This window comes from Agelaius tricolor, unplaced genomic scaffold (genome assembly GCF_023055355.1).
Source record: "Agelaius tricolor isolate 1412-34295 unplaced genomic scaffold, bAgeTri1.0.p SCAF_17, whole genome shotgun sequence".
Lineage (NCBI taxonomy): Eukaryota > Metazoa > Chordata > Aves > Passeriformes > Icteridae > Agelaius > Agelaius tricolor.
Genome location: NW_027269277.1, coordinates 12,021,364 through 12,039,768, shown reverse-complemented (window position 1 = coordinate 12,039,768; position 18,405 = coordinate 12,021,364). Strand labels below are relative to the sequence as shown.

At 42.9% G+C, this 18,405-nt stretch overlaps 1 protein-coding gene across 5 annotated transcripts in view; it reads right to left on the bottom strand.

Moving 5' to 3' along the window:
* Window positions 1–18,405, bottom strand: part of PAK3 (p21 (RAC1) activated kinase 3) — a 126,989-nt gene that overhangs the window by 9,134 nt on the left and 99,450 nt on the right. For all 5 annotated transcript variants that reach the window (XM_071442481.1, XM_071442479.1, XM_071442478.1 and 2 more), the window contains 11 exons: window positions 17,760–17,913; window positions 16,678–16,715; window positions 15,347–15,478; window positions 14,600–14,762; window positions 10,149–10,212; window positions 6,436–6,484; window positions 5,530–5,642; window positions 4,537–4,654; window positions 4,076–4,175; window positions 3,449–3,645; window positions 980–1,117 (listed from right to left, as the gene is read on the bottom strand). In XM_071442481.1, coding sequence (XP_071298582.1) covers window positions 980–1,117; window positions 3,449–3,645; window positions 4,076–4,175; window positions 4,537–4,654; window positions 5,530–5,642; window positions 6,436–6,484; window positions 10,149–10,212; window positions 14,600–14,762; window positions 15,347–15,478; window positions 16,678–16,715; window positions 17,760–17,913 — 1,266 coding nt within the window. The remainder of the gene's footprint in view (window positions 1–979; window positions 1,118–3,448; window positions 3,646–4,075; window positions 4,176–4,536; window positions 4,655–5,529; window positions 5,643–6,435; window positions 6,485–10,148; window positions 10,213–14,599; window positions 14,763–15,346; window positions 15,479–16,677; window positions 16,716–17,759; window positions 17,914–18,405) is intronic.

The window sequence follows — 18,405 nt, the reverse complement described above, 5'->3', positions numbered from 1 at the left end:
TCTTTCCATCCCCTGGCCCTCCTGTGCTGGCTGGCACCTTCCTTCCCAGCAGGGACAGTCAAGTGGCATATTCTGCAGCTCTGTCTCTGCCACAACACCTGGCAGCAAACCTCAAGCAGCCTGACTGTGCCAGGAAGCAAACAGGGCTGGGACAAGTCCTGATCAGCTTTACCTGTTTTGGGTGGCACAAACCTCTAAAAATGGAGCTTGGTGGCAGAAACCTCTAAGACAGGAGCAGGAGGGACAAGCTGGGGCCCCCTCTGAGGCTCATGGTGTTCTCCCTACAGGCTCCTCCTTCCCACAGCCAAATCTCTGACACCTTGGCTGTCAACACCATTTCAGGCCTCTATACCTGGTATCATTCTACTTCAGTTATTTTGTCAAGAATTAAAACTGATTTTACTCCCAAAAGTACAAAACAGGGCCACAGAAATGACCAGGAGACAGAAAATATCTCCTCTGAGGAAAGGCTGAGAGATCTGGGCTTGCTCAGCCTGGAGAAGGGCAGATCCTGTGGAGACCTCACTTTGCAACTCTCCAATACTTCAAGGGGGCTTGTAAGAAAGTCGAGGACACATTTTTTAGCCCGGCCTGTTGCAACAGATCAAAAGGGACTGGTTTTTGACCCAAAGATGATCAATTTAGATTTGATCTAATTAAGAAATTGTTTACAAGGAGAGTGGTGAAACGCTGGTACAGGTTGTCCAGGGATGTTGTAGGTGGAAGCCCATCTCTGGAAACATCCAAGGTCAGATCAGATGGGGCTCTGAGTGACATGACCTAGTTTAAGAGATCCCAGCTCAGTCAGACTAGATGACCTTTAAAGGTCTCTTCCAACCCAAACCATTATAGGATTCTACTTAGTTTTCATTTGAAAGCACCAAGACTGGGGATTAATATGTGGGGGAGCCACCTGATGCCTTTATTTGATGAGAAAACTGACCCCTTGGACATCAGCTGCAGCTGCTTCCCAGCCTACCTGCAGGAGCTCCTTGGCAGAGCCTCGCCTGTCCACGTCCATCTCCAGGCAGCAGTTGAGGAAGTCTCGGAACACGGCCGAGAGTCGCTCTGGGTTCTGCAGCTCTGGGGTCCCGTTTGTAGCTATCAGATACAGTGCCTGGAGCCAGAGCAAACACAACACTGCTTCATTCACACCCAGAAATACTCACACTCCCTACTTTTACGTTCCAATCTCCACTGGCAGTTTCTTTCCTGGCAAAGGGCTGGAGATGACTTCCATACATCAAGAACAACAACAAAAAACCCCCCAAAAACCCTGATGCAGTCACAGCTATTCCAGCATCAAAATGATCTTGCCTTGACAGCTGATTTCATGGGCTGACTTGGTTAATAGGAACTACATCAGCACATTTTACTTCTCCAAGTATTGACACAGCTTTACAGGCCATTTTAAAGAGTCAGTGTGGTCTAAATATATTATTTCAAAGAATTATTACACAAAATGCATCTGTGCAGTGCTCACTGGTCCCTAAAGTATGGCTTCCATAAAACACAATTAATTAATTTTTTTGCCTGTTCTTGATAAAAAAGAAAAAATCCATCAGCTTATACCTTGGATAAAAAACCAGAAACATTTGCAGTCTCACGTTCAACAGACATGTCAAATTGCACAAATATATTATGATGAAAAGGCAGAATTGGCAGACAGGACCCACCTTCAACTATCTTTCAGTAGCCTCTAAATTCCAAATTAGCTTCACTTATGTGGTAAAACTTTTAATAGTCTCATCAGAAAAAGGAGTAATTCCATCCCTACGGTAACCCTCCACTAATTTTAATACTCAAGTAAATGCATTAATGACATCCCCATCCCAGACACTGCCAGGCACAAAATAGGAGGTTTTGGCAGTTGGATTACTGAAGGCTTAGTGACATGAAGAAAGTGGCTTGGGCTAGGAAAGGAAAATGTTCTCTATATATTACAAGAAAATCCAACAACTAGTGTGTGCTATCAGCTAAAAAAAATTTGCTGTAAAAAGCAGTCTTGCTTTATAAGCTCTTCTGTTCAGAGGCAGCTGAGACCTCTTACACAGATCTCAAGTATATCTGACTGTGAATTTGGTCAGAAATAGGAAATCCAGTTATCTTTCTAACAGCTGACCTGAGGCTCTTGAGGAGTCCTAATCAACATTTCAGATTAAGGAAGCAGGGAATTTTCAGCATCCAGATCAACAACGTTCATCCTTTTCACCTGCTTTTACTGCCTTATACAAGGCAACTGCATTTTTTGCAAGTGAAATATGGGTTCACAGGAAACAAAAGCAAAACTGTGATGTGCAAAGGTCTCTGCTGGTACATCAGGGCTGCAGTGACAGAGGCCCTGCCACTACAGTGCACTCTGCTAATTCAGCACCACTCTGAATCCAAACCTGTTTATTTCTTATCCTCCCTCATGAGGTGACACAGTGGGCAACACTGCACATGTGTGCTTGGAAACAAAAAGCCCAGGCCACCTATCAAACCAAAGGAAGTCTTCCAAGAAAACTCAGGAACCTTTTTCAAGAAGTGTGAAAGACTTGTATAATTGAAAGAGTGAAATTTGTATAATTGGTGTATTCTTTTCTTAAGCAGCTGGGAGGTATGTCCTGACCTTCTGCAGTTTCTTCTGTCAGTCTGCAATACACAGTCTGGATGCCACAAATCAGAGAAAGCACAACCTTACAGCATGGAAAAACTAAAGATTATGCTCTATTTTAATTGTAGCCTTAACAAAACATATGTATGCATGTATACATATAGGTAAAAGTTAATTTTCTCATAAATTACCACAGGAATTAACTGTGCAGCATTTTGTTTCAGCTGTCAGTCATGAGGTTTTATCTGGTATGCATTCCTTCACTACTACCTACTCATTTGGTGTAAGAACTGGCCATTTCATTTTAAGATATTAGGATAAAACTGAAAACTTCAAAATACACTAGTTTTCTACAAGTATCTATGCTAAAAGATACTTTTAGAAATGTGTTTGATAATAAATAATTGCATTATTAGAACAGCGGTCTTTCCTGGAAGGTTCAGGTAATCAATCAGCACTGGTGAGACACTGAAGAGAGTTTTGTGCCTGCAGGTACAGCTTCAATGCTTATCATAAAGATTCCCCAACTGGAGAAGCACGGCACTTAAAAATTTTTGTCGTTGGGAGATACAGCTCAAAAAGGGCAAAAAGAGTTCAAAAAGGGCATGAGAAATTTCAAGCATGGCTGAAGGCTGAAGTGGCAAGTTTCTGCACAGGTACATGTCACTTTGCCTCTGAGCTTCTCACAGTGATGCAACCAAAGCTACAACAGATGCTGATGTGCTGTAGGAACATTTTTAGAAATGGGTCTTTGTAGAACCAGTTCAAGCTGATGTGAATGGGATTTTATCTCATGGAAGACAAAATATGGCACAAATTAGAAAGACAACAGTATCTGATATTTCACCCTACCCTGAGAGGATTTTCATTAAGGTAAGGAGGTTCTCCTTCCACCATTTCTATTGCCATGATCCCAAGTGACCAGATGTCCACCTTGGGGCCATATGCTTTTCTTGTTACAACTTCTGGTGCCATCCAGTAAGGAGTCCCCACCATTGTGCTCCGTTTACTCTGCTCAGGGGTGATCTGCGCACAGAAGCCAAAATCAGCTGAGGAGAAAAACAAATACTGTTAAAGCCAGCTTGAATTCCAAAACCAAGCAAAAGAACTCCCACTTTAAGTCTGAGAATGCACTGTGGAATCTAGCTGGAAAAGCAGCCATGCTGTGTTTCCTCAGGGCTGTAGCCAAGGTAATATGGAATTGGCCACTCAAAGAAACCCTCATGTTTCATCCACTGGCTTTTACTTAATCACTTGAAGCTTTAGACAGTAACTCCCTCCACTCTGGAAGGGTCATACACAAAGCAAAGCCACTCTTGACACCCTGTTTCTCTCTGGATCTCTCTGCACATTGCAGCTGTGCCCTCACAGCAGGGTCCAGGTGCTCCCACCAGCACCACCTTTGGAGAACTGGCTGTTACTCAAAAGGAATCCCCCACCCCACATCCAGGAATGCTGCATGTGACCAGGAATACCTACTCAATTTGACAGATCCATCCATCCCAAGAAGAATATTGTCACTTTTGATGTCTCTGTGGATCACTTGGTTGGAATGAAGGAAATCCAGGGCTTGCAGGCACTGGTAAGAGAAAAAAGAAATATAAGGGTAAAAATTCATGTCATGATTTCATCACACAAGACAGGAAATGGTTTTATGAGATTTCCTTTCTAGAGGAGTGGTGAGGAATGGCAGAACACAGTGCAGCCAAGGGAAGAGCTTGCTGCTCCAACCCTGTTACAGTCATGTCATTCTAGGGGAAGGCACATACTAGCTTTTGAAAGGGAAACATCAATTGTTGCTACAGGCTGTCCCCTGCAAACACAGACAGAATGACTGCTGCTGCAGTGGATCTGCTCTTTCTTCTCCATATAATGACAACACCACAGAAGCAGAAGCATCACCTTGTCCATGCAAAGAGAAGCACAAGTGGACCCCTCACCTCCCGACAGACAGCAGCAATCTGTCCTTCATCCATACATGTCTCGGTGACAACATCAGTTAAAGAGCCTCCAGCCAAGTACTCCATCACCACCCACAGCTCATCACCTACAAGGTAGCTGAAAGGAGAAAACAATGCTGTGGGGATGAATGTGCATAGCCAAACTAATGAATAATCATAACCTACAACTGATTCGTGTCTCCAGGTCACTTGCAAATGAAGACAGAATAAAATGAAAAGGACATTCCTTCTAGGCTACACAGCTCTTGGAATCTGCACAGTGGAAAAAGGAGATATCTTAGGTGACAAGAAAGGGAAGAATGCACTTAGTAAGATAAGCAAACAAAGATAAATCTGGAACCAGGATACATGCCACCAGCTAGCTAATCATCTTAACTCATGAATTCCACCACTAACCCCAAGAATGAGGCAACATAACTTTCAAAGTTATCCATGGGAGGAGGGTGTGCACCACTGAGGACAGAAGTTGGTCCAATGTTTGGAAAACCTTGCAAAACATACATTCAGAAACAGCAAAGGCCATTAAAAAACTGTCAAATTAGGTGTTTCTGGAAACAAGAACTTAAGTCTTCCTGGCATCCCCAGCAATGGAAAATAGTAGAAACCACCCAAAGGAAAGAATTTCTAGGAAAGAATTTCTTGTCAGCACCTTGCACAAGACACAGAAAATCTGATCAACTTTGAAAAAAAAAACCAACCCAGAACAACAAAACAACATGGAAATACTTGGAACATGGAACTCACAGACTGTTGTTTTAGTAAGATATGCCTGGTCAAGGTTTTTGAAAAGCAACTTCAAACTATGCATGCCAGAACAGACTAATGCAGAGCCAATGCAATCTCCTCCCATCCACTGGAGATGTGTAGAGAAAAAATAAAGAGCTCCATGTTCTGCAGTGATCAAAGGGTTTTTTTAACCTTTGGCCTGCAGTGTGTAAACGAACATTCACATGATAATACAGAACAACTTACCTGTCTAAATAGTTAACAATATTGGGATTCTTATTTTCCCTCATGACCAGGATTTCATTGATAATTAGTTCCTTTTTGGGCTGCTGTTGGAGATTCATTTGCTTTATGGCCACCTAAAATGACATTAAAAACCATTAACGTGAGTAGTCTGTTGTACGAGGTCAGAATGAACATGCAGTGGACAGTTGCATGATTTTTGGTTGTATCACCTGCTATTCTTGATTTCATAACAAAGCAAACACAGACATACATTATGGATGTTGTTCCACAAGAAAAATAACAAGAAAAATAATGGGGAACAGAGACAGAACAATTTCTAAACCAATACATTTATACTGGCAATAAAAATTATCCACTTTTTATTGGCACAAAAGCTTGTTGGGATTTCTTAGCAGATTTCTCTCCATTAAAAAAAACCATTCAGGGATAATGTAACATGGTACCAAGGTGGGATCAACAATACTGTGGAGAGCACCCACATGTTCTGAAGACAGAGCAAGTAAAAAAATTCATGTCTTAAAACCGGACTTAAAAGCTATGGGTCAAAATTGGACTAAAAAGCTATGGAAGCATCCAGCCAAGCACAGAGAGTATCAAGGCCCTTACTTATTCTAGGAATTCACAGGCACCTTTTCAGGCATTTATGAAAACCTCAGATCCAGTGTTGCTGGAAAGCATATGGCCACAGTAAGTGCTCAGTTACTGAGGCACAGAACCACACTGCCCTTAAAGACCTTCCACTGAATAGCTGCAGACAGCAATGATGGATTTTGCCAGTTGACATTTGTCCATGCTTCAGAGGAACAGCCTTTGCAGGAAAGCTCTACTGGCCACCCAAAGCTCCAGCCATAGCAGAGGGGAAAGCACTCAAGAGCTGCAGAATCTGCTGGGATTTTTGACACTCACCTCTTGTCCTGTGGCGATGTCAATCGCTGTATAAACAGTTCCTGAAGCCCTAGAAACAGAACAGCAGGAGAAACTGAGAAACACTGAGAAACACTTTATTCCCTGGAAGCGAAAGCCAGCCCAGACAGGAGAGCTCTGTTGCCTGGAGTGTTTATAAGGGTTCACCCACTCCTCAGCCAACAGCATGGCAGCCCACCAGCCCTTTGTCATGCAGAGAAAACTGAGATCCAACATGAAGAAGAAGGGCTGGTGCAAATGTCCAGTGTACATGTCACATTATTCTAATTCAAAACCTAAGGGGGGGTGTCTACCAAAACTGGAAAATAGTACGTTCAAATCTTACCCATTTTGCTGTGGTTAATTTAGATTTTTTCCCCCATTTTCTCTGTGTGTCTGTGAGTGTGTTTTTTTCATGAAATGTAACACACAATCCAGTTGGGCCTTCTCACACCTTTAAATTGAATCCATCTGCCAAACTCAGGCAATGTCACACAGTCACTCTGAGAACCCTGAATATATGACAGCCATTTGAGGAAAAGATCTAAATACAGCTTTCTCCAGCATGCAAGTAAACAATTTCCCAGCCATCCTGCAAGGTCACAGCTAGAGCAGGTTAAGGCATCTATTATTTCACACACAAATTGAGGACTCAGAACAGAGGATACTTAGAGAGATTCTTTGTGTGTCAAGAACTGCAGGCAGCTGCTTCTGTTGAGTGCACCTAACATGTGAAGGACTCTTCATGGTGTCCATGTGCTGCTTCTGTGGCACACACAGGTTGTGTTGTAGAGCCACCAGAAATAAGTAGTGTGCTCACCTGCAGACTAGACAGGGTAGGGTTTGCTTTGCCATCTGCCTCTCCTTCAAAGATGTTCTTCCCCATAATGACATAAGGGCTGAAAAGGCCCCAGTCAGAGGCAATTCCTTTGAGTTTCAAAGCATCTGGGGTCTGAAAAGCCCTCCTTCTGAGCTAAACCACAGCTTTACACTGCCATCACTTAAGAAGCCCATGTCTGCAGGAACAGTGAGAGAGTCAGGGAGGGAATTCTCACAAGCAGGAATGTGCATTTGCAAGTGTCCCAGTGATTGAAAGTGCCAAAATGAGTTTGCTCCTTCTCACATGATCCCCTGGCTTGTTTGTTTACCTGCAGGCTGAAATATTTCAGAAGCAGTTTAATTCAACAGAGACCTTATGTCTGCACTGAGAGCAATATTCTCATTGGGCATGCTATGCACACTTTTAATATAAAGGCAAATGCATTTTCCTATGACTAATTGACAAGATTAATCCAATTTGTTTTCATAAGAAGTCAACAACATTTATTCAGAATTGCTAACACTGTGATGATTCTCCTGAGCAAAGTCGTATCAGGCTTTATTTCAAAACAGCTCCTGAAATTAGAATGCTTTTGGAATGCTCCAGGCCACCTACTTGTGAGGAGTTTAGATAAAGGTAATTTAAGTAAAGCTGCAAATTAAATGCAAAGGCTTTGTGATTCTGCATTACAAACTTTCACTTCTAAGCCACTCAGTTCTGACCAGTAACTTTTAATCTGTTCTGCAGCACCTGGTCTTTACTGCAGTTAGGCAAGTGCCAGGACTCACCATTAGATCTGTGTCACTGTGATGCAGTGCAGTACTAACCAGGCTGCTCATGGCTCCAGACTAATTTGTCTTGCTACAAGAGCTAACACTGCTTGAGCAAACACAACCTCTTTATCAAGTGCTAGTTAAAACTAAGTTTCCGCTGGTGGCAGCAACATTTTCAGTCCTCAGCTGGAGGCAGAGGACAAAACAGGGACTCAGCACTGACCTGTTCTGCAGCACAGCCCTGCTGACTACTGCTCACTGCAAGGTGCTGTAAAACCATCACAGTCTTTATTGACTTTTCAGCTGTGTGAAGCCATGCAGTGCAATGTGCTGGCCAGCTGCTTTTCCTCACATAAGCAGCTGCTCTCTACCTGCAGTTCCCTGAGCAGCCACACCTCTCCCTGCCTTGCTCTCATTAGCAGCTGCTAAAAACCTGCTCACTTCCAACACCACAACACTTGTCTTTGGCACAGCTGTACCCAACTCACTGCAGAGGTGGAAGCTCAGGAACTGGCACCTGCATTAACTGAGCAAAATCAGCTACTGAGGCAGTGCCACTGCCCAGCACTGCTGCAGACACCCAAACCCCAGCCCTGCAGCACTCTGGGTGCTCCTGATCATCCTGTTTGACTATCTTTCTGATCATCTTTCTCTTTAGGATCTTTTCCTATCACAGTAAGTTGTCCTGCAGTGTTAGAGGCATGAGTTAAGTTATGGCAGCACACTCCTCCCCAAGGAGGCTATGCAGTCTTCAGGCTGCACTAAAAGCTGGAGGAAATCCATTTAGATACCCTTTTAGGCCACATCCCAGCCACTTGTCTTTCCACCAGTTGTCAAGGCACCTTTGTACAAGCTCACTCCCACGTGAGGGTGATGGTCACGTTCTCACAGTGACAGCAATAATCTGCTTCACACACATGTTTATTCTGCTCTCACTTGTTCAGCTGACACCCCTTTCCTAGGAGACAGGCACAGCTTGAAGTTTCCACTGACATTTTACAAATGACAGTAAGAACTAAAGGTTCAGATAGGAAGCAGGTTGGAATTTGAGAAAGGGTTTTTATACAATGAATGGAGCATAAAAACCTTCCCACAAGGGCCCCACCAAATCACAGAGATTTAAGATAAACCTGCCAGAGAAAGGGCAGGGGTGTGTCAGCCTTATTGCAGTACATTAACTATTCCAGGTTAGCAACAGACTACTCTGAGCTCAGACCCCACAAACAGTTAAGGCAGAAAAATATCTCCTGATGCCAGAAAACAGCTTCTGTCCTACACTGCCAGCAGTGGCCTGGCATTACACAGATGGTGCCAGTCCTCCTGGAACAACACTGCCAAGGAAACACCAATGGTGCAGGCAGCCCACAGTTAAAATGCAAGTCAGATACCTAATTTTGAGGTAAGTTCTTTTGTTCTTGCCTCCTCACAGAGGAAATATTTCAAATTGATCCAATTTACAGTTAGCAAAGCTGGGTTTAAAAAGGGAATGGCTTGGGTGATTATTTTCAATAAATGCCTAGAACCTGCAGGATCCACAAGGGATCTGCCACAAGGCAGATGATGTATCTTCCTCTGAAGTGCATTAGCACTGTGTCTATTACTGAATTTTTGGGTTTTACAACCCCTGCTAGAAAAAAAAAGCTTATTATTTAATCTCTGGTTTCAGTTTCTAAACTATGTGGTTATAAGCCTGACCACTGAATATTGTTTAAAGCAAATATTTGAAATAAACATTACTGAGAGCCATCAGCTGACAGCTATCAGGTGGTATGTTTCTCTTTTAGGTAATAATGTTTTTTCTTCTTTCTTCAGCATGGTCGTATTATTTTGAGACATACAAAAATGATTTCTCATAAGAAAATAAGCAAACAAGAGCCACACACTTGAGGGACAAGAGATCCTTCAGGCCTTTCTCCTTGCTGCAGATGAGATTCTGTCAGCATCAAGAAGTCTTTCAATTACTTTTGACCACAGTTATAAATTCTGATCAGTACTGAGAGACAGGAGGATCTAAAGCTGATGATATCTGAACATGTTTGGAGCTTGCCTCTCTTCATGCTTGATGCTCCACCACCAAAATACCTGGCCCATGGTTTTGTACAAGAAACTGGGATATGACTTACCCTTGGCCAATTTTTTCAAATCGAGTGTATTTCTTCTTAGGATCTCCCACGCTCACAATGCTCCCTGAAAGAAACAAAATGCAAGATTCTCACGTCAAACCAGAGATTCCACCTTCCAGAAGATCTGAAATGCAGCCCCACTGTCTGGAGCTTTGGGCCATTTCTGGTCAGTTGAATAACAACAGCAACAGAGGCAGCTCCACGGCACAGATGGCCTCCATAAACACTGATTTACTACAGTCCTTTAGGGTTACCCTGACAAGAAACTGAACACAAGGAGAAACATTCAGAACAGACAGAGATCAGAAAACAAGAGGCACCAATGCAAGCATTTGTTCACTACAAACATTAAGGAGAGCTATAACAACTCTGCCTGTATTTTCTTGGGAATAAACACACTGTGATTCAACAAAAAGTTTACTACTTCTGAAGATTAAATGTACCTTGTGTTCACTTTTTTATGAGCAGGTACCATTTTTGGAACAGGAAGAGTACTGCAAGTGCTTCCAGGAGAGGAGGAGACCATCTCAACCTTTCAGCAGTTTGCCAAAAGAATGCCTTCATGTTTGCAGTGAACAGCATTTCATTTTACCATCAAGAATGATGGGGTTTCAGAACCAGGGCCCCCATCACTGGTTTCCAGGCTAAGTTCTGAAGACATCCCTGCCCTGCACCATTTCAAGAACCACACTGCTGGTTTTCAATGTGACACAGCCCCACCGCTCACACTGGACTCACCCTCTCATCACCACACACACACTGTGCTCATGTTCTCCTGAAACCAGCAGGGTGGCTAACAGGACAGCAGTGCTCCTGGGGTGCTGGTGTGACACAGACAGCTGCCCAAAGGGATGCTGATCCTGAGCCCAGATGATATGATGCAGAAGACAGATCAAACAAGGGGCTGCTGCCCCCTGGAAGCTCCATGCTGCAGCAGTGGGATGATCAAGCTCCACAGTGTGAGCAGGAGGTTTATACCTTCTCATCTCCTATCCCTCCTTCTAGTCAGCTAGAAGGGAGTCCCAGAGTCCTCTAGTCATGTTCTTCTCTACTGAAAAGTTATTTTGTAGTGAAGACCTGCTCTAGAGAAGCAGAATGAGCTTTGCTTTATGCCATTTGTTTCAGTGAGATGAAACTATGAAAAGTTAACCAGACTCTGAAGGTTTCCCAGCTTGGGCTCCCGACACACCAATCCACCTGATTCTTGCAGGTTGGCACAGCGGCAGGACCACTTCAGGGCACTTGAGACCATGTGGGCATCCCAGGCAGCAGGCAGGCTCACCCTGCCATCAGCCCTGGCTGGCATTCCCAGAGCTCTGGGTAAGGGGAGTGAGCATGTGGGGCAAAGGAAACTTCTTCTCCTGCAGCTCCCATTAACACCCTTGCCAAGGGCTGCAAAATTGCTGTAGCAGGGAGTGTACCAGATGGTGCTGATGCCCTGTCTTCTCACCGTGCTGGCAGGCAGATTCCTGGCTAGGCAGCCAGTCAGATGCCCATTTGGATGCTGAGACCTCTCTGCTCCATACAAATGGCCTGAACAGGGGGAAGAGGAGTTTGTGACTACTAAGAGGGAATGGTGCATCATCAAGTTTTGTTTTGGATGCACAGGTAAACAAATATTTATTTGTAATACAGGGATACAGCCAGATCAGTCAAAGGAAATAAGCTGCAGATCACTGAAGTCTTTCCTTCTGAACTCATCTTCTTAAATTATTTCTGTGATGTACATTCCACGGTAAGTGCTTAGAAGACATTTGCATTGAGCCACCACCTCAGGCTTCACTGTTTGCATTCTATCAAGGAAACTACCAGACCAGAAAAACCAGTACTGTTTATTGAATTAAGCCTTTCGATTTGTTTGAGACTATCTATCAGATTTTGGCTCTTTCATTAGACACAGACAAAATATCCTAATTACTGCTTTTTTTCCTTCCCATCAGATTCCTGGCATCTCCAAATGTGCAAGAAGGTGTCAAGCAGGGCAAGGTTTAACTTCAGCTGTCAGTGGCATGAAGTCCACAATGGGTGATGGGGCCAGACTGTCCCACATGGGACTGACTCACACCCTGTGGCTCACAACCCCATGAGCTCTGCAGCAGTAAATCAAACACTGCTCTAATTCTGTGCTGGGCTGGACAACAGGAAGAACACTGTGCTGCCAGTGCCTGGCTAGGTGCTATTTTCAGCAAGTTAATGGAACGGTGTATCTACTAGAACAGATATCACAAGTTCATGGAAGTTCATTCACTTCAGAAAACAATAAAGAGAAGGACTGAAGAAGAAAGATTTCTAAAAATTATTTTCCAAATTTGCCACTAATTTTGAAGTTCAGATTTTCTGAGTTTTTCCTCAAGACTTGAGTAGCTGCTTTTCCAAGGCAGTTGTTTGTGGCTGGTTCCCTGTACTTAAGCCAATGTACATCAAACATCACAGCATTAAAATCAACAAAGTGACAAGTACACAGCTCCTGCTCAGACAAGCACTCCCTGCTCTGGACAAAAGACAAACCTATCAGCTATTTTGATGTCTTTAAGCACTTTCCTTTATCAAGTCCTAAATTAAGTGGATAAGAAACCTGAATTGGGCCAGTTCTGTTTTATAGTTATCAGTAGAACATAGTCATGATTTCATTACAGACAAAATTTTATTTGATCTTATCTCAATATTACAGTCTTTACTCACTAATAAAAGTCTAAAAGCTCTAAAAGAACTCAAGCCATTTCAAGTAGAAAAGAATTATGAAAGCCATTTTAGATAAAAAAGGGCAGGGGACATCTTCCTAAAAGTAGCATAGAAAGAATTGTGAGGGAAGTAGGCAAGGTGGAGCAGTCATGCAAGTTAAAATAGAACAAGCACCACACTGCTTAAATATAATTAGTTCAAGACTCAATAAAAAAGCATCATGCCTGTTTTCAGATAGCTTCATGAAAGCACAAAAATATTTTCATTGCCCACATCACAATTTGCCCAAGGCAGACATTCAGAGCTTGCTCACTTGGTAGCAAATTGTTAAGAAAGAAAAAGCATGAAAGAATGTAACATTTTAAAGCTATAACTCCCCAAAACTCTAGGGCCCAGTCCCAACCTGGATATACAGCAGCTTGAATAAATGATAGACATACCTGAGCTCATGGATGCAGGGTACCTGTAGATCTCAGGGGAGGAAGCCTGCCTCAAACATTTAGCATCAGCTGAAGAAGCAGAATTCCTCTCTATAAGCTGACATACCTGCAGGTGACCACCTGCTCTGGAATTTATTTCACCATGCCCTCAGCTAAAGCTATTGAATTTATCCCTTGGATACTCCCTAATGTCACTGGGATTTATGTCAGCCTGGTAAGGATGCAGGAAACTGCAAGCAGCTGAAATCTCACAGCTAAGGAAGGCTCCAGCCTGTGCATTCACAGCAGCATCAGGGGCAGGGCAAGGATGACAAGAAGGTTGAGCAATGGCAACCACTGAGAAAAAGCCACAGCCACACAGCACTCTATTACAAGCAGGTGCCTCCATTAAAGACACATTATTGGCTTTGTGATCTGACAGAAGGAGGTGTAGATCAATCTGCTTTTTTTACTAACAATTAATGGTAGACACAGAATAACCTGGCTCTGCTCTGAACCAACCATTTAATCTGAGAACACTGCACTGGCAGCTATCACATGCAAGAAGCAAATTCAATTGGTTGCATTGCAGAATCAGGAAGGGCCTGATGTGCTTCAGTAGAGTATGATGTGCACAGGGGCTGGAGCCAATAGTCAGGATTCTAATAGTATTAACTGGCTGGGAATTAGCCATGAGAAAGTGCCTTGTTATCTGAGGAATATATAGCAGATGCTCCTTCCAAAGGAGAGCTCACTGACAAAACTGTAAAATTCTTAAAAACAAACTGTAGAAGTAGGAGGAGCAATAACAGTTACAAAAAAGACAGCAAGAGAATACCTGGAAAATGTGTAACTGTCTCAAGGAGAGCTCACTGAGGCTGAAGGGACCAGTTTAGTGCTGCAGCTGTCTACTGGTAAAAAACCCCACACCAATAAAAAACCTCCCACAAACAAAAACCCAACAGATTTTTGCAAAGTATTTTGACTCCAATGAACCATGAGAAGTTAGGAGTCTAGAGAGAATTTAGGAACCCAAACATTCTGTTTCATTTGGCCATTAGTACACAAGAGTTCCCTATGTCATTCACTAGGTCACAGCCTTTTGCTCAACCAGAAACAATCTCTGTTTTTGCCTTAAGCACAGCAGGAAGCTCAGGCAAACCCAAGCCAGTATCAGCTGCCCTCAGAGGCAGCAGGAACACCCCAAGTGTTCTCTTGCTGCCTCAAAGCACAACAGTTTCTGTAGGGAGTTGTAAACGACACTAAACTGCAAGAAACATTTGGTACAGCTAATGCTGACACCTGCAGCAAATACACTGCTCTGGCAGACTCAAAATACCCAATACATACTCAGTTTCTCTAGGATCTCCTCATCTGTCATCTTGGATTTTTTTCTCTGCCGGTCTGTGTTTCTGTACAGGGTGTTTGTGTTGGAGTTTTCAGGCTGGGGAGTGGTGGCTTCTTTAGCAGGTGCTGGTGCAGCGGCAGGTTCAATAACAGAGCGGGTGTAGATCTGTGACAAGAAATTATTTTGTGTCAGAAAGGTGGCTGGCAGAGATCCCCCTGAGATCATATTTCAAGTATGAACCCTTAGGAAGATCGTGTCAGCCACATCCAGGACTCTAAAACTGGTTTTGCTGTCCACTTCTCAAACTGAACAAGCAAAAATGAAAGGTTACAAGTTCATGGCCAGTTTCATGTTCAACTTTCATGGACTTGCTGATATAGTCCATGGAGAGGGACTGGCACCTCCAGAGGACAGTGTGTCCTATGTATCTTGCCAGGATATGAACTGCATCTTTGGATTGCTATCACTGCTGACAGGGAGCCTGCATTTTCACACCTGTAGCATTAAAGGACATGATGCTACCTCTTACCTGATATAAGAAGAAAGCCATAGCCCTCACCACAATCCCAGAAACTGACATGAGAATGTGAAAGTTCAAACCTGATTTTCCCAGTGTCAGTGGCTGGAGTGAAGCTCTGTGCCATGGCAGGACTTCCACCCAAGCACCTTCAGCCCCTTCAGTGCTGTCTGACCACAAACTTGCAGCTCTGCACTGCACCAAACACAGACCTAACAAAGCTGGCACTTACTGATTTTGTGTGTTCAGGCCGTGGGGCGATAACAGGCGGAGGCTCATTGTCATCTTCCTCCTCTTCATCATCTTCATCCTCTTCTTCAGACACAGAGGGAGCCAGAGGAGGTTCTGATGCTGTTTTTGTGCTCTGTGGACAGACAGTGCTGAGTGTCAGTCTCTATCCTGGCACTTTGAAGCTCTTCCTCTACCCTCAGTCTTCCCAGACATCAGAGGCCAATCTAGACATGCACTTGCTCCTATGGGCCTAAAGTCTAAGTTAAACCCAGGGCAACACTTAAAGGAATAGGTGCACTGAACTCCCCCAGTCCCACCTGCTGCCCAGAGGCAGGGGGTTATATCATGTAATCCCAAATCTGCTGGTGAAACAAAAAAATGAAAATGCACCTTCTGAACTTTTTACCAACTGCTTTAAAGCTGGCTACAACAGGCCACTAGGAGAACTGATGCAAATCAAAGGCACCATTCAACATATTCACATCTATCACTCTCTTTAAAATGCCATCCCTTTGGTCCAGTAGAAATAGCAGTAAGGGAAGCCCACAGCAAACAGGGAGAGCTGAGTGGGTAATTTTGAAAAGCTGTCATGCTGACTGTCTCATTACTGCCTCTGTCTGCTAGACAAAAATACTACAGCATCTGCCAAGGTGTCCATATCCACTGGAAAAGCTACTGGGAAGGCTTCCTCTGCTCTGGTGAACACCACACTTCCTCTGAGAAGTGTGTTTTATTAAAGATAAGGGACGTGGCATTGACTGAAAATCTGAATTGTGAATATTCAAAGATGATTTTCATTTCATCATACACAGTTGGCTGTGTAATCACAAACCTCACATGAAGCTGCTTAACACTTTAAAATAAAAGCCAAATCCCCATTCAGTCACTTGCTATTTAATTCACTAACAATAACCCTAATAAATTTGGTCAGTATTAATGTGTATGTCACTCCTACATCTCTGGGATTGCTATTGCAATCCAGCATTTAATTGGAGTGGATGGTTATTTAAAACTTTCCTTCAATGGTTCCAGAGAGTTACATATCAATTATAACCTTATTTATATTCAGTTATATATCCAGCTGTACTAAGGAGAAATCATGAAACTCGATAGAAATGGCATTCTAAATTTTTAAAACTAAATTAAAATGGGCTCATTAGGTGGTGCTGCATATTGTTGTGAATGATATACACCATGGCTAAAACCAGCAATCTTCTGTCTGCTAAACCAGACTTTCACCTTTTTAAAAAGAACAAATCAGCCAGGGAAAGCTCATGGCTTGCTCCACAATTCTTAAACATGAAGAACATCAAAGGTTACTTTCCCACTCACCGAGGGATGGGCTTCTATGTATCCATGGGCGCTTTTATCTGCAATGAGCAAAGGAGAATGAACCAGATGCTGTTAGGAAAAAACCCTGCCTGTTTTGGGGAATCCCACAGAACAAGTTAACCCAAATAGAGATTGTTTTTCTTCCACACCATCCCTTCAGGAGCAACACCAAGGAAGAGAACAGGACAAAATTCCAGACTCTATTTTTTGGCCTGTTTGCTAGTAAATAAAGTAAATAGAAATTTGGTCAAGAAAATGCAAATTGTTCTTTAACTGTCAATGCTTCTTCCACCCAAGAGCTAAAGCAGCTTTCTGTCTTTTTTTTTCTCCTTTTCTTCCTGTGGTCTTTTTTTTTTTTTCAATTAATTGCATGCATTCATTCTCATTAGCTTGCTGACAACATTTCCAAAGAAAAGCTTCCTCAAAACCCTTCTTAGCCATGGCAGCTCTATTCTGACAAAGCATGAGAACAGCTCCTGGGTTCAGGAGCACACATGAACTGTTATGAAGTCTGAATTTCATCACAAAGGGAATTGCCATTTTAGCACACAGTAAGCATCAAATTAGTCAAACCCTTTAATTATGAAATTTGGGTAAAAAAGATGCTTCTCTCAATCCTGGAGATAAGTGCACAGTTTTTAGAAAGACTTCTGAGAAGCTTCTGCATTTTGGAAGTTGTCTTGGTTGAACCTTCAAAGTGAGGAAATGACAGACTCCAGTGCCACAGACCATCCTGTGGAGGAAATGGAACCCCAGCAGGTGACACTCCAAATGCTGTCTGCACCCTGTTGGCTACTGACACCCCCTTTTTTAGCTGAAGCTGTTGACAGGCACTCTACCAAACTAATGCCATCTTAATCGCATTTTTTTTAACAAAATCTTGGTTAGTTCTAAAAACCTGCAACAAAGCAAGGTCACCATTTTAATGACATTTGGGGGGAAGAAAAGGAGAAATGGAATTAATTTCCAGAGTATCCCACAATGAAGAATTGGTTCAGGTTGCCTCCTGACAACTTGAATGTTGAACTTTGCTCTGACTCATTTTGGAGCCTGACCTCCCCTGTTGGGAGACATCAACTTACCTCCTGATGTAAAGCTCATGTATTTCTGGTTGTTAACTGTTTCTTTTGAATCATAAAATTTGAGAACATCTAGAACAGCCTGTGGGTTCTTCTTCTGCTCCAGTTTTGTTATGTTGGAGGTCTGTAGTAGCCTGGCCCACTGCTCTGGAATGCCCTGTAGACATCGAGTGGAAACAAAGTGGGTTTAGAGTATTTAAAATCTGCAGTCTCACAGATCTTTACCAAGATCCCATGCTTGCTGTAAGATTACTTGCAGAAATTTTGATTGACACCTTACAATTAAAATTAGATGCAATCATTTCTTCTCTATCAAAAATCTAGCTAAAACCAGGACCCAACTTTATAAAAATAAAGTAATGACTGTGAAAGGAAAAAAAGGGGATGAAACTTCTCTGGAAATCAACTCTGCTCTTCCATGGAATAAAGATTTAAGGCTTAAGCTTGTTTGCCTGGTGATTCAGGGCAGACATAACAAGACTATTCTCTACTGGTGCACAACACAGTGTTTTTTAGGAGCTTTACACTGGACTTTTCATGCTTAGGAATGCAAACACATTTTGCTGAAATGATCACTGCTGTCTGATTCAAATGTAAACCCCACCCTGATACAACTAATTTTCAGTGTACCAGGGAACACTGCAGGGTA